General features: G+C 42.5%; 1 protein-coding gene across 2 annotated transcripts in view; it reads left to right on the top strand.

The window, feature by feature from the left end:
- Positions 1-13,538, top strand: part of SLC7A14 (solute carrier family 7 member 14) — a 102,926-nt gene that overhangs the window by 64,277 nt on the left and 25,111 nt on the right. For both annotated transcript variants that reach the window (XM_088794691.1, XM_019735313.3), the window contains 2 exons: positions 6,592-6,828; positions 8,257-8,474. In XM_088794691.1, the coding sequence (XP_088650817.1) occupies positions 6,592-6,828; positions 8,257-8,474 (455 nt within the window). The remainder of the gene's footprint in view (positions 1-6,591; positions 6,829-8,256; positions 8,475-13,538) is intronic.

The following is a 13,538-nucleotide window of genomic DNA, read 5'->3' as shown; positions in this document are numbered from 1 at the left end:
TAATAAGCATCTCGGCAAAATGCTATCTTTGGTGAGGACTTTCTTAAGGATATGTTTGGGCCTAAGTGGTGAGTCGCGCTGGTGTAGTCCGACAGCTGACTCCATCATGTGTCTGGAAAATGATAGGTAATTGACACTCAGGAGGAGCTGTCTTCGTGGATGAGGAATCGGTGACCTCGTCCATTTGCCAGATCAGCCCACCCCAACCTTCCTACTTCCCCAGGATGAAGTGCTTATTATAGGATACAGTATGTTCAAAACAACTCATCAGGCCTGATGTCTGCAACTTGTGCCCACCACACAAAGCAAGACCCTCTGGGAGTGACCCTCTGAGCAACAGTCACCATGACACTGATCCCAGAGGCCTGAATCAAACTGCAGAGCTGGCAAATTGTTTTCTTAGACACCTCCCTCCACTCCTTCTCATCTCCTGATACCCTCTTTGCCTTTGAACAGTCCTCTGGCTGTCTAAAGGCCTTACTTCAAAACTCAGTTTTGCAGTTCCTTAGCGCAGCTCATGTGTTTCCCTCCCACCCACCTGCAACCAAGAGCTCCTTTCTTGTTTTGTTGTAATTGTTGGTTTTCTGGTCTGCCTCATCCAGTAGACTATAAGACGCACACAAAAACATAAACAGTATTCTTCCTGTTCATCTTTTAGTCCCGAAAAGCTAACATAGAATCACAGAGATGGTACCTTATAAATGTGTTGGATGAATGAATGAATTTAAAGCTCCTAGAATTGGATATCAGGAGACCTCCATTCTAGCTCAGCTCTGTCACTAACTGAATATGCAACTTCAGGTCTGGAGCTCAGATGCATCATCTGAGGTAAAAGAACAAACCCAATGAACAATTGACACCCCAACCCCATGCCATGCTCACTACAGACCTGTGGGTCCACAGAGGAGGGTCAGAGGTTTGGGGGAGGTGTGGGGTGAGGGGGATTCCTGAGTAGGCCAGCCTCAGTTCTCCCACCCCTCTTCAAACAGAGCCGCTGTGCTTTTACTTAGTTATGTATTAGGCTCTCAAATAAGACTTTGTGTGCAAAAGAGTTTTACGACCAAGACAAAGTTTTAAAACTACAGAAGTACATGAACCGTCCAGTCCTTTTCAGCTACATTCCCTCAATCTGTTGAAAAGGTCCCACCCTCTCAATCGTTGGATAACAGTTCACCTCTGCAGACTCAGCGTCCTCAAACCCTAAAGTAAGCTTCCATGTGTCATTCCAGCTATGCCTTTTCGTCTGCCTTTCCCATGTTTTTCTGCCTGGCAAAGCCCAGCTCTCCCTTAAGATGTGGCTCAAAGCCTCCCCCTTCCTTAACACTCCCGCAGCCACCAAAGACCCCTGCTCCCTAAGAACCACACTCACCCACAGAGCTTCAAGAGCACCTCATAAATACTCTACAGTATTAAAACTGGCCACATGGTATCGTCTGTTTATTAAACTCTTTCCCGATTGAAAGATGCTTCACAGTCAGGAGACTTCCCTTACTTACCACTTGTGTCTCTGGTAGTCACCAAAGTGATCAATTTAGTAGGCACTTAGCAATGTGTGCCACATAAAGGAAGGAAATTAGGAAGTCACAAGTTATTTAGGAAACTGGTGAATCAGTTGATAAGTAGGTTAGGGAATTAGTCGATAAATTAAACTACATGTTAATGGGGAAACCTCTCTTTCTCTGAGTAATTAGCATTCGAGTGTGAATAACCACTAGATTTAATCTTTTCAGGTGAAAGTATATTTTTAAAAAGTACTTATTTATCTAATGGCTTTCTATGGTGGAATATGGGAGAAAATGGATTTTTTGAATGAAGAAACCCTTTGCTGCCTTTCCTTACTCTCAGCTGCGTCTTTCTCCTTTCCTTTACACCCTCCTAGGTTGGAGAATACTGGCCTCCTCGTTCTAAGAGAGGAACAGAGAAGCAGAACAGGCTGTGAGTGACAGGATGAAATTAGAGAAGGAGGCACATGTAGTGATTATCTTTACTATTGTGTGGCCCTGTCTTAGGGACAGTTGGAAAGTTCACCATTGCCTGTGGGCTCTCCGGGAGTATTTAACCAAAGGCTGGCCTATTATGCCTAGATATGAATGAACCATAGACTCTCTGAGTTGGGAAGAATTCATATTGAAAGGGACTAAATTTTTCGGAACCCCAAATCGTACATCATTTGGGGTATACAAGAGAGGATTGATAAAGAATATTTCAAATATGGAATCTCCTGGTATCTTGTCTCAACCCTCTTTTTAATGTGTGAGTCTTAAGTTTGACTGCTTTTTAGGCTGGCAATGTGTCAATTTAACCAAAAATATTTCAAGGTATAAAAATAAAACAAAGCACTAGGGATATGACAAAATGAAAACAGAGGTATATTTATAATATACTTCAAGAGTGGGTAATTGAAAAGGAGATCAGATTCGCAGACTGTGAGAAATTACTTGTATTCCCTCCAGCCTGCTATAATGGATCCTCCATATTTCTCAAGGACCTAGACTTACTATCTCTGAACAACTCTAATGGGAAAACTTCCATCATGTGGTCTACAGTATGCAGTCGCTCACTGATAGCCATCTGGACCTCAGCATTGTACTCTATATTGCTTTCTCCAGCTACATGGTTATCCTTTTTGAATCAATATGCCTCTCCTTCTGCAATCACTTGATGGGTAGCCAAGGAATGCAAAATCACTTTGACAATAGCATCAGTGAATAGGATTAGGAAGGTAACTCTGGGAAAAGAAGTTTTCTTAATGCATTACTAAATTGAGCAAAGATTATTTATACATTTATCTCTCATTGGGAACAGTGATTCTCTACCCAGTACACCAAGTCAACTTTAGGTAATAAATACTTTGCAATGCTCCTTTACTATTGTGAAATACAAACTCAAGATAATATTACCTTCCTACACACTTACTGTTATTTTTAAATTAATATACCCTGAGTATAAAAGATAAAAAAGTAACTTCTAATAAGAACAATATTATTTCAATGTGAATGCTGGAGCATAAGCCCATCGGGGGACATAATGAAGTCATCAGATGTTTGCCATCATTTGTACAACGACTACGAACACAACTGCTACAAATGCACACTCACATAGTGGTGCTGTTTGGTGTCCAAAGACCATGAGTTATGTTGCTGTGGATGGTGTGGTTTTTTCCAAAATGATGACCATCTCTTGGTAAATTCCAAACAGAACAAATTACAACTGTCCCTCAATTTACCCAGTTGTTGCAGTCCTGGAAAATTTACTGTATATAAAGCTATGAAAAAATAATGCTTTGTCCTAATACATAAAATGGAGATAAATTCAGGCTCAGAAATTAAAAACTGGTTTTTACTTGCATGAATGTCCTTAGGGATTTTTACATATGTGTAAGACACAGGACAAGGCTTAATTCTTTGGGAGAGTCCCACACTTTGCAGAATCTCTAACAGCCAGACCTCTGCCTATTTAACGCAGCTTGTGCCCACAGTTATCATGAGAACCATAAGCACCCCTAAAGGTTTCAAGAATTTGAACCCTAGAAGGCGGTACCAACTCTGGTGAGAACCACTAGTTTGCAGTATTTTCTCCAAAGCTTCCCCCATTGACTCAGATGATTAAGAGTTGACTCTAGCTATGAAACCAAAGAATGATAGCAATAGAAGGGACCCTAAATCTTACGTAATTGGCCCCCTCGTTTTATCCATGTGAGGTAAGTTAATTGCTCTTGGACACTCAGTTACTACATAATCTAGGATAAAAACAAGATTTCCCTTTCAGTGGTTTTTATTTCTTATGCAGTTAGAAAGCTACACTTGAATTTCTCTCTTACACATCAGATATCTGAAAATAGTTGAATGATTCACAAGATTTTCCAGATGTTTGCAGGATATTTGGGGTTAAAATCACTCGCTCCTCTCCGCCAAGCTTCAGTGCCAGGTGGGATACTCTCTAATGCCCACTAAAAGCCTGGATTCCCACATACAAATAAACGAGAAGGATTTTAAAAATATTATAAAATGCCTTACAATGTGTCCAAAAGAATGCTTTCTGAGAGCACAAGTTGTCTTACAGTGTTAGTGCCTAATTGATGTGCTCACTGTTTTCCCCAAACTCAGTCATCAGGATCCAAGCAGCACCCTGGGAAAGAACGGCTAGGATCCCCTCTGTCCCTGTACTCAGCACAGCCCAGGGCCTTTTCCCCCAACTTAGGACAGCGAGGGGCTGCTCCCTGCACGAGACCTACTGAAGTACTGGCTATTGGCTTCTGATGGTGAACTGGGTATTTTTTAATTCGATTTGGCAGATCAAATATTAGGCAGACAACATTTGATTGCACAAACCACAACACTGGCTCTCCAAATTAAATTCGCAAATTGATATGTTTCAAAAGCATTGCTTGGAAAAAGTTCTATTCGTCAGCCTTGTTATTGTTGGGGGATCAAGAAGTGTAGAGAGAAGAAGCTCATGGCGTATGAGAATTACTGGGTAAAGCTGTGGCTCCTCCACCAGAGAGAGGTTGGCTGCCTCCTGATCCCTGCCTCACGCTGCACTAGAAGAGCAAACAGCTCTCTTCAGGGTAAGAGAACACAAAAGTCCTCCAAGCGAGAAAATACCACCACCAGGTCCTCCTGCTTAGTGCTCACACACCCTGTAATTTCCTCACAGAGGACTTCCTCAAGCCTTGCTTTGAAGACCACTTTCTCTTAATTTTAGACTCACTCTAACAATTTAAACATCGGGTGTTGGAAGCAGCAATTTAGAAGAGGAGGTCTGACAGCAACAAGAAGAAGCAACTTAGAGTCTGACCTCCAGGAAGGAGATGGAAAATTGTTTTTACAAAGGGGGAGGCGGGGGGCTGACATAGGAACTCAAAGTAAATAGCAGCCTGGGCCATTTACTGTAGGGACAAACAGCTTTGCTAGAAAGCATCTCCAGCCTACAGAGCAGCATAATGATTGAGGTAAAAGGAAAGTTAGATTATGCTCAATATATTTTTCAGCACGTTCCAATACAGCGGGTAGAATCCTGGAGTGACAGAGTAGGAAGACCCTTAAGCGAGCATCCCAGTCTAATTCCTTTATTTTACAAAAAAAGAAACTGAATGTAAAAAGGTGGAACCGGTTCCAGGAAGAGTTGAGGCCACAGCGCAGCCCAACTGGTCCAGTGCTGCGTCCACATGGACGCCCTGACTACTGTTGTCACTAAAAAGAAGGAATCACATTTAATCATTCATTGTGTCATTACTCTTGACATCTCTATTTTTGCTTCTTTGCATTGATTTCTCCCCCTTCAAACAAAGAGAAGAGAAAAGAAATTTGCTGTCTTTATTCACAAAAGAGTGAACTATTGTTCCCCGATTTGTGATGAGAGACCTCAGCGTTGGTCCTTAACAAAATTGGGACTGAAGGTGAAGTGTGAGTTCTCGCCTACGTCCTTCCTCATCTTGTTCCTGCTGTGTTCCCTCCAAGCTCTCCTATATCTGTCCTCCAACTTGGTACCCCACCCACTGGCCTCACACCCTGAGTTCCTAGCACAATGTAGGAAATTCTCCCAACTCCCAGAAGGTTGGTGTATTCCTGTCTCTTTCTCATTTGAGCTCTAATTTCATCAAAGAATGAGGCAATATACCAGTGTTTTTCAAATATAAGTGGGGAGTTTTTTTAAATGCAGATTCCTGATCTCCATCTGACATTACAATTCAATACATGTTTCTGGTGGACATGGGCCTTCCCAGCCTCGTTTCCTCCCTGAGCCTCATGCACAATCCCTTCCATCCAAATACTTCACATTGCTCTCTCCACCTTCTATGCCCAGTTAATTTCTTAATATACCTCAAACCAGCTGAGGTACTTGTCTCTCATCTCTGTTCTCATGGTTCCTGTATATCTCTACGGTATTGAGCCCTCTACAGTATACAGCCCGCGTGTACCCTGGTTTTCTGGTATATCTCCCCTTGATGGTAGGGCTATGTCTCACTCGTCCTATTTTATTCCCAGCACTTATCACCCTGCCAAGCACATAGTAGGCACTCTAAAAGTGTTAAATTATCATTTGCATGTGCTACATTTCCGTGTTAATAACTAGTCATTTATTTGTATTTGCATTTTTATCGTCCCTCCTAGATATCGTACAGGATTTTCAGGGATCACTCAAAGTATCACTCTCAAATGAGAAGCGCATTTGGCAATATGTAACAGTGAACGAGAAGAATGCTATACATAAACTAACTAACACTGGTGCCAGCAATTGAGGGGGTCACGATGAGTTAGGCCCATGCTCACTCAGGATATCTGACACCCAAGGAACAATCACAGAGACACATACAACAAATGGGAATGTCTCTAAATAAAGAAGATCAGTTTACAGTAGTTTATTAGATTCCGTTCCGATTGCCTCTCAAGCATTCAGGTTAAAATGGTTTTCAGACGTGAGGTTAGAATACATTACGGCTGACTTTGGATTGGTTCACACACATAAAACTTTGTGTATTCGTCCTAAGATCCCAGATAGTCCCAATGTTTTCTTACTCAAGACGGTCAGCCCCCAGGAGGTTCGCTCACTTCCTGAAGTCCATCATCCACGTGTGTTTGTCCCATGCAGGTGTTTGCTATGCAGAGTTTGGAGTCCGCGTCCCCAAGACCACGGGGTCAGCCTACACCTACAGCTACGTGACTGTCGGGGAGTTTGTGGCGTTTTTCATCGGCTGGAACCTGATCCTGGAGTATCTGATTGGCACTGCGGCCGGCGCCAGCGCTCTGAGCAGCATGTTTGACTCGCTGGCTAACCACACCATCAGCCGCTGGATGGTGGACAGCGTGGGCACCCTCAACGGCCTGGGTGAGACTGCCACATCCTCTTACCCAACATGCAAACTTACTGAGCCTAATACATGGGCTCCCTTTCACGATGATGCAGTTTGGCAAAATGTATCAAGAGCCTTAAATATGTCCTTTTTTTGTTTTGCAAAGTTAATTTATTTCCCGTGGATCTATCCTAAGGAAATCAGTCTAACCTCCATAAAAGCTTTCTACAAAAATATATTCATCACAGCCCTATGTCTAATAACAAACAAAAAAATTAGAAATAGTCTAAATATTCTACAGTGGAGAATATTCTACAGCCCGCGTGTACCCTGGTTTTCTGGTATATCTCCCCTTGAGGGTAGGGCTATGTCTCACTCGTCCTTTTTTATTCCCAGCACTTAGCACCCTGCCAAGCACATAGTAGGCACTCTAAAAGTGTTAAATTATCTTTTGCATGTGCTACATTTCCGTGTTAATAACTAGTTAATATGCCAATATTAACCACACAAATGATTAAGTGCGGACATATTATGTAGCTAACAATTAAAATGCTAAGCACCCAGATGCCATAAGAAGATACAAAGTATGAAGACCGCATCTCCTCAGCATACCGATTTCATAGAATGGTAGGTCTGAAAGCGTCCTCCAACCCCTTCGCTTGACAGATGAGGTCCAGAAAAAGGAGGCAGCTACCCAAAGAGCCAAACGGTCCTGGCTCGGGGGCCTGTGTGCTTCCTTACATCATGTGCTTAATAGCAATTTAATTTCATTTAAGTTGACCTCTCTGGTTATGAGCAAAAGTACAGCTGAAGTTCAAGAGCCTGACTGCTGAAGCAGTGCCTTTTCCACTCTATAGAGGGCAGGAGTCCACCGGCCAACAGACAAGACCAAGCAGGCCGGGAGCGTCCACTGGTCTTTTCTCGGCAACCACACATACATAAATGGAAAAAACATCCTCTTCCAATCGTTTTCAAAACCACACATTTTAAAATTTCTAAATAATGGAAAGGTTGCTAGAATGGAAAGGAAAATTCATGAACTATAAAGTGAACAACAATGAAGATCAAACATTTTCCAAATAACATGGTAGACCCATATATACATCCCAAATGTCCCAGGACGAGCCTGACCGCTCATGTTCTACACCATGGTTCCACAGGCCCTGTTGTAATTGTCACAGCATGTATCCCAATTTTTGGTCCAGGATATCAGGTCATCTTACCTATATCCCCAAACCTTCCCATTTGCACATAGACACTTGTGGCCCAGAGTACACACACACACACACACACACACACACACACACACACACACAGTTCCCTCTCCCTCTCCCCTCCCCGCACTGTGACAAACTGACCACCCCTGTCAGAGCTTAGCACAGATGCCCTGGGGTGGGGCTGGGAGCTCGCACAGCCCTTTTTTCCCTTTGGTGGACAATATTAACTCGTGTCTTTCCCCGTAGGGAAAGGTGAAGAATCATACCCGGACCTTCTGGCTCTGGTGATCGCGGTCATCGTCACCATCATCATCGCGCTGGGGGTGAAGAACTCTGTGGGCTTCAACAACGTCCTCAACGTGCTGAACCTGGCCGTGTGGGTGTTCATCATGATTGCAGGGCTCTTCTTCATCAATGGGAAATACTGGGCTGAGGGCCAGTTCCTGCCCCACGGCTGGTCAGGGGTGAGTTCACGCCTACATCCCCGCGTACCTGTCACACGCTCCGCCTTCCACCCTGCGACCAATCTGAGACACAGTTTCAGGAAAATGCTGCCCTGTCTCATCATTTTCACGGCATGCTCTTCATCACCTTTCATTGGAATGTTCTGAAGAAGCGGTTTTTGTTTTATTTCTTTGTTTCACAAATATTTATTAAGATCTTATTTTATACAGATAACAAGAATAGATTCAATGTTTTGAGTCCCTAGCAATTATGCCTAATACTATGCTAAATGCTATGTATGTAATATCTTGTTTAATCTTTCTAATAACTTTGCAAGGAAAATATTTACATTGTGGTCTTTCAGATGAAAAAACTCACACTAAGAGAGGTCAAGTGGTTTGCTATTGAGCACACAGTGTAAGTAAGCACAAAGGACCCAGGGCCAGGACTGTCTGACTCCCAAACCTGTGCATGAGCAGCTCAGTCCTACAGAGTCTCTCTACAGTCGATTCAGAATAGAGGCAGTCTAAATGAACAAGGAAGTAAAGGAGGCCAGGAGAAAGGACGGTGGGGAAGACATGAGTGTTGTCTGGGTATGGAACTCGGGAAAGAACAGTTTTTAACTCTAATCCAAATGTTTGACCCAAGGTGGAGAGCCCCTCTGGGGTCTGAGGGCAGTTGAGCTGGCCCTGTGGGTCCTGGTTATAGATTTCATTCCAGTGTCATGGGTCACACAGAGAAATCTACCTGGTGCGGTCTGCAGGTTGGCAAGAGAATGGGCTGGACCAAAAGGACATTTTCAGATTCCACTCCTGTGACCAGGTTGATGCAACTTATGCTTAAGAAAAACGGGAAGCTCCGAGTGGCAAATTCTTTATATTGACCAGTAGTTCTAAGTCACACCTGGATTCTTTCTCTGCGGCGACTGAAAATACTTACTTTATGGATTCGTTGGTAAAATTCACTAGCCCATCCTCTTTTTTTTAACAATAGAACATAAATCATAGACTTCTGAGTGGGAAGAGATCTTAGAGTTCACCCTAATCTTATCCCCTCACTTAACAGGTGGAAAAACTGAGCCAAGACAGGCAAACCTGCCTAGGATGGTGGCAGAAGCAAGTCTAGGATTCCACCGGTTTTGCTTTTGTAGCTTTTGCTTAGACTGTTTTTCCTTCATGATGTTCAGGGACCAGAAATCTCTGTTGGAGAACACTCAAAATAACTTCTGTTATTCTGAATCATGCCACGCTGTTCAATGCAGAGAAATAAGCAAGGAAGCAATTTCAGCCAAGATTTCTGGTCTTCTGCTTATCTGTAAAAATTCCACAGAACCACAGAATTCATTCCATCTCCTTGAAACGAATAAATCCTGAAGCTGGTTAAAACCAGAAGAGACAAAGAAACACTTCTTGACCCCCTTCTGGATCCCCAAATCTATATTTTTTTATAACACAAATCATTCTTTTCCTATCAAATAAAAGAAACAACAAGTTATAAGAGATACAAAGAAAGAATGTTTTTCTGGAACTCAATTGCATTTTCATCATAGCACACAAAAATGTTCTCACCATTCTCTTAACAATGTAAGAAATTATTGGGTCATGGACTTACTATAAGACTTTAGCCAACAGCTAACTTTGGTGCTTTCAGATGTTCTCATCTATCAAGTGTGAAAACTAATTATACCAAATGTTTCCAAAGAGAATAAAATCTTGGATGTTTTTACGTGCACATTGTGCTTCCATGTGCAATAGTGGTTAGCAACAGTGATAACGACATGGGGAAAGAGCGAGAACTTATCTCCTAGTACCTGCTAGGTGCTCAGCATTGTGCTCTATGAATATTAACTCACTCTTATAACAAATCTTTAAAGCAGGTGCTGCTATCCCCAACTTACAGGTGGAGAGGCCAAGGCTCAGAAAAGCTGAGTAATGTACCTGAGGTCACTTAGCTAGTTGGTCCTGGGACTGAAATTCCTGTCCCCGTCGGTGTGGCCTCAAACAAAACCCTTTCCACTATATCAATGTCTTGTGTACGATGACCCTCTCTGCTGAGCTTCCTTTAAAAAAAAAAAAAGAAAAGAAAAGAAAAGAAAGAAGGTAATTAATCTGACACGTTACATTTTCATTTCCTCTAAACTTTCCCAAAGTCATAGAGTCTTGGAACTGGGAGGAATATTAAGAGATAGCCTAGTCTCTTTTCTTATTTTCAAATGGAAGTATGGTTAAACCAGTCCGGGCCCAATATACACTGTTTACCAAGATATCATGTCAGAGTAATTTAAAAGCTTTCCTTAATTACTTGGATCATGTTTAATTTTCAACTTTTTCCTAACAGCTTACCTAAATGGCACACACTACAGTCAAGGTGCCGTGTTAAAATTGGAAAAAGTTAATACCCTCTGTGTAAATACCTCATGCCCATGCTGAAGAAGACCAGTCTCTCAGTCTTTCCCCTAATGCTTTGTTCTGGGGTCTTTATTCTCTTTCAGTTTCTCCTCTTCCCATCTCAGGGCCTCTATGTCCCTCCTCCATCAGGAGCCTGCCTCATCAAGGAAGGAGCTAATCAAGCCAGGCTTAGAGGCTTCCCATTTACACATCCCAGGTTCTCAGTAACTTTTGTAGCAAGAAATGAAGATCAGAAATCAGGCATAAAAAAAGAAAGGAAAGATGCCATTTCCAACACTTAACATTTTCTTTATGACAAACCTTTCCATATACACTTTTCATTTAATCTTCACAAAAGCCCCGCAAAATAAGTACAATGATCTACACTTCTACATCAAAATAACCGAAGCTTAGAAAAGTTAAGACCATAGATCTTGATGGTAAAGGAGGTGAAATTCGATCCCTGTCCTGGATGAGCCAAAGCCCTTATTTATGTGCTCCACTCCCCCCACCCCCACCCTAGGTAGTGGACATGGGACCAATTGTCTTTTTTTGCACCTTTGGCCACTGACTTCACTCCAACCCAAACCTACTACCTTGAGTAGGCTTGTCATTAGCCACCAAAAAAGGTTGGATGGGATTTGGGATTTTTCACTGCAAATTCATTTTCTCTGCAGGAAATTCAAATATGTGCCCTAGTGGCTGTGAATAAAAGCATCATCTGAGCACAAAGGACATCCCAGTGTGAAGATGTTGCTGACTCATCCTCTCTGCTATCTGCCTGGCCTTGGATTTCTGCATAGTAAATTTCCTCCCTGGAGAACTGGCCTGGACCTGTTCTTTCTCAACTTTGGTTTCAGGTCACTTTTCCAATCCAGTAAGGCCACTTTGAATGTAGATCCTATTTTTTAAGGTCTGACACCTTCTCATGAGCATGTCATCCACCAAGTTAATAAACACATTCCCTACTTTGTTATCTAACAATTATCGACAAAAGTGAATTGCCTACTTGGCAGCTGCATGAACTTCTCCACTCCATAGGGAAGACCTGACTCCTACCCCCGACAAGAGGACTAGTTCAGAGTTCCAATCCACGTTGTTCTTCAATCGCTTTAGGTAGGATGGGATGAAGGAAACCATTAATGTAGGGAATGGTTTGTAAAGATACCATTACATGATTTGAAATACAATTCTCAAGTACTTTAAAAGGGTTAATGAGCAATCTGTTCTCTGGCCATGGACCCCTTATAAGCCTACTCTTTCTCTGCTCCAACTACTTCCTTCCAAAAAAAATAGCTTAAGGAATGGTTTACTCAATTACAAGTTCTGGGTCAAATGCTTCTTTGGTCTTGAAGAGCTTAAGAACAACAAACATTTTCCCCCTATATCAAGTAACTGCTGGCCCTCAGCTGAACCCCTGCTTCCATCTGCAATTCTTCAGCCCCCAAATATTGTTGGATGTGTATTCCCTGTATGTTATTTGTTCTTGATGCTATCTTATGGTTTTTCTTTAACCAAACAAGATGCTGTACCAGCACAAATATCTCCCAGGAAAAAGGTCCACAGCAAGTATTTGTGGGGAATGCTGACAGTCTCCAAACAAAGGAAAAGTTCTTTTTTCATGTTCTCTACATTTCAATCCATTTGTTGGAACCTATTAGCACATTCCACTGTCGCTGCAAACAGGCTGTTAATAGATCTGGAGCATGACTGTGGTAGAAAATGCTATTAAAGTTGGAACGTTGTCTTGTTACCTTGAGAGTGAATTATATAAAGGTGCCTAATTATCTCCTAAGCATCTGGCAGATTGGCCAAAGCTGAATAGGGAGGGCTGCCTCATCCTAATGCCTTTCAAATATCAGCAAGGTACAGGGGGCCAGCTCTTAGGGACCCACACCGTGAGTAGCAGGCCACTAACGACATTGCTTTTGACAACTAATTAAGCAGCAGCCCTCCAGCAACTGAGGCAGTGCTGCTTCCCCAGCAAAGCTCTATAGAGACGTAGGCTGATCTGGATCGCCTGGCTGAGCAGCTATTCGAGGTTCACTTCAGAAAACAATTTCCGCTTATGTCATCAAATCAAAAAGTCAATACGATTTTTTAACTTACGTAAAACGTTAAAGGTAAGTTAGACTAAAGCACTAGGGAACCCAGGAGCACACATGCATACATGCACACATACACACACACTTCACCCACCAATTTTCAGATGCTTACCCCTAGGGACCACACACATTCTTTCTGGCATGAAAGTGTGTCCTAATCCTAAATACCAGGGGCCAGACCTGCGATCTGGATTGAGTAACGTGGAAAGCAGTCTTAGTGGTTACTTGAGTAGAGACACACCCATACACAGTTTTATTTCATGGCTCTCCTGTATTTACCAATCAGGGATCATTTGCTTGCAAGAAAGAAAAACTCATTCAAACAAACCCAAGTGAAAAGGTGACCTTATTTGCTAATTGTATTATGTTCTCTTTGATAATCTGTTTATTTCATCTATATCTTGTTCAGCAGGGTCTGTTTGATCTTGGCAGGTGTGCCAGTTTCTCTCCCTTTGTCTCCACTCCCCAACTCCATTCTTCCCCTTCCCAGCTCTGTTCTGTGCTCCAGGAGACCCCTGCTTGCTGCTTCCTGTAGTGTTCAGCCAATGTGAGAAGAAAGCAAGGCTAGGGTATTTCCTCCTCATTCCCTCCC

This window comes from Rhinolophus sinicus, chromosome 17 (genome assembly GCF_057876585.1).
Source record: "Rhinolophus sinicus isolate RSI-liver-muscle chromosome 17, RSI-T2T, whole genome shotgun sequence".
Taxonomy (NCBI): domain Eukaryota; kingdom Metazoa; phylum Chordata; class Mammalia; order Chiroptera; family Rhinolophidae; genus Rhinolophus; species Rhinolophus sinicus.
The sequence above is the reverse complement of the archived record's forward strand: the minus strand, read 5'-3'. Positions and strand labels throughout refer to the sequence as shown.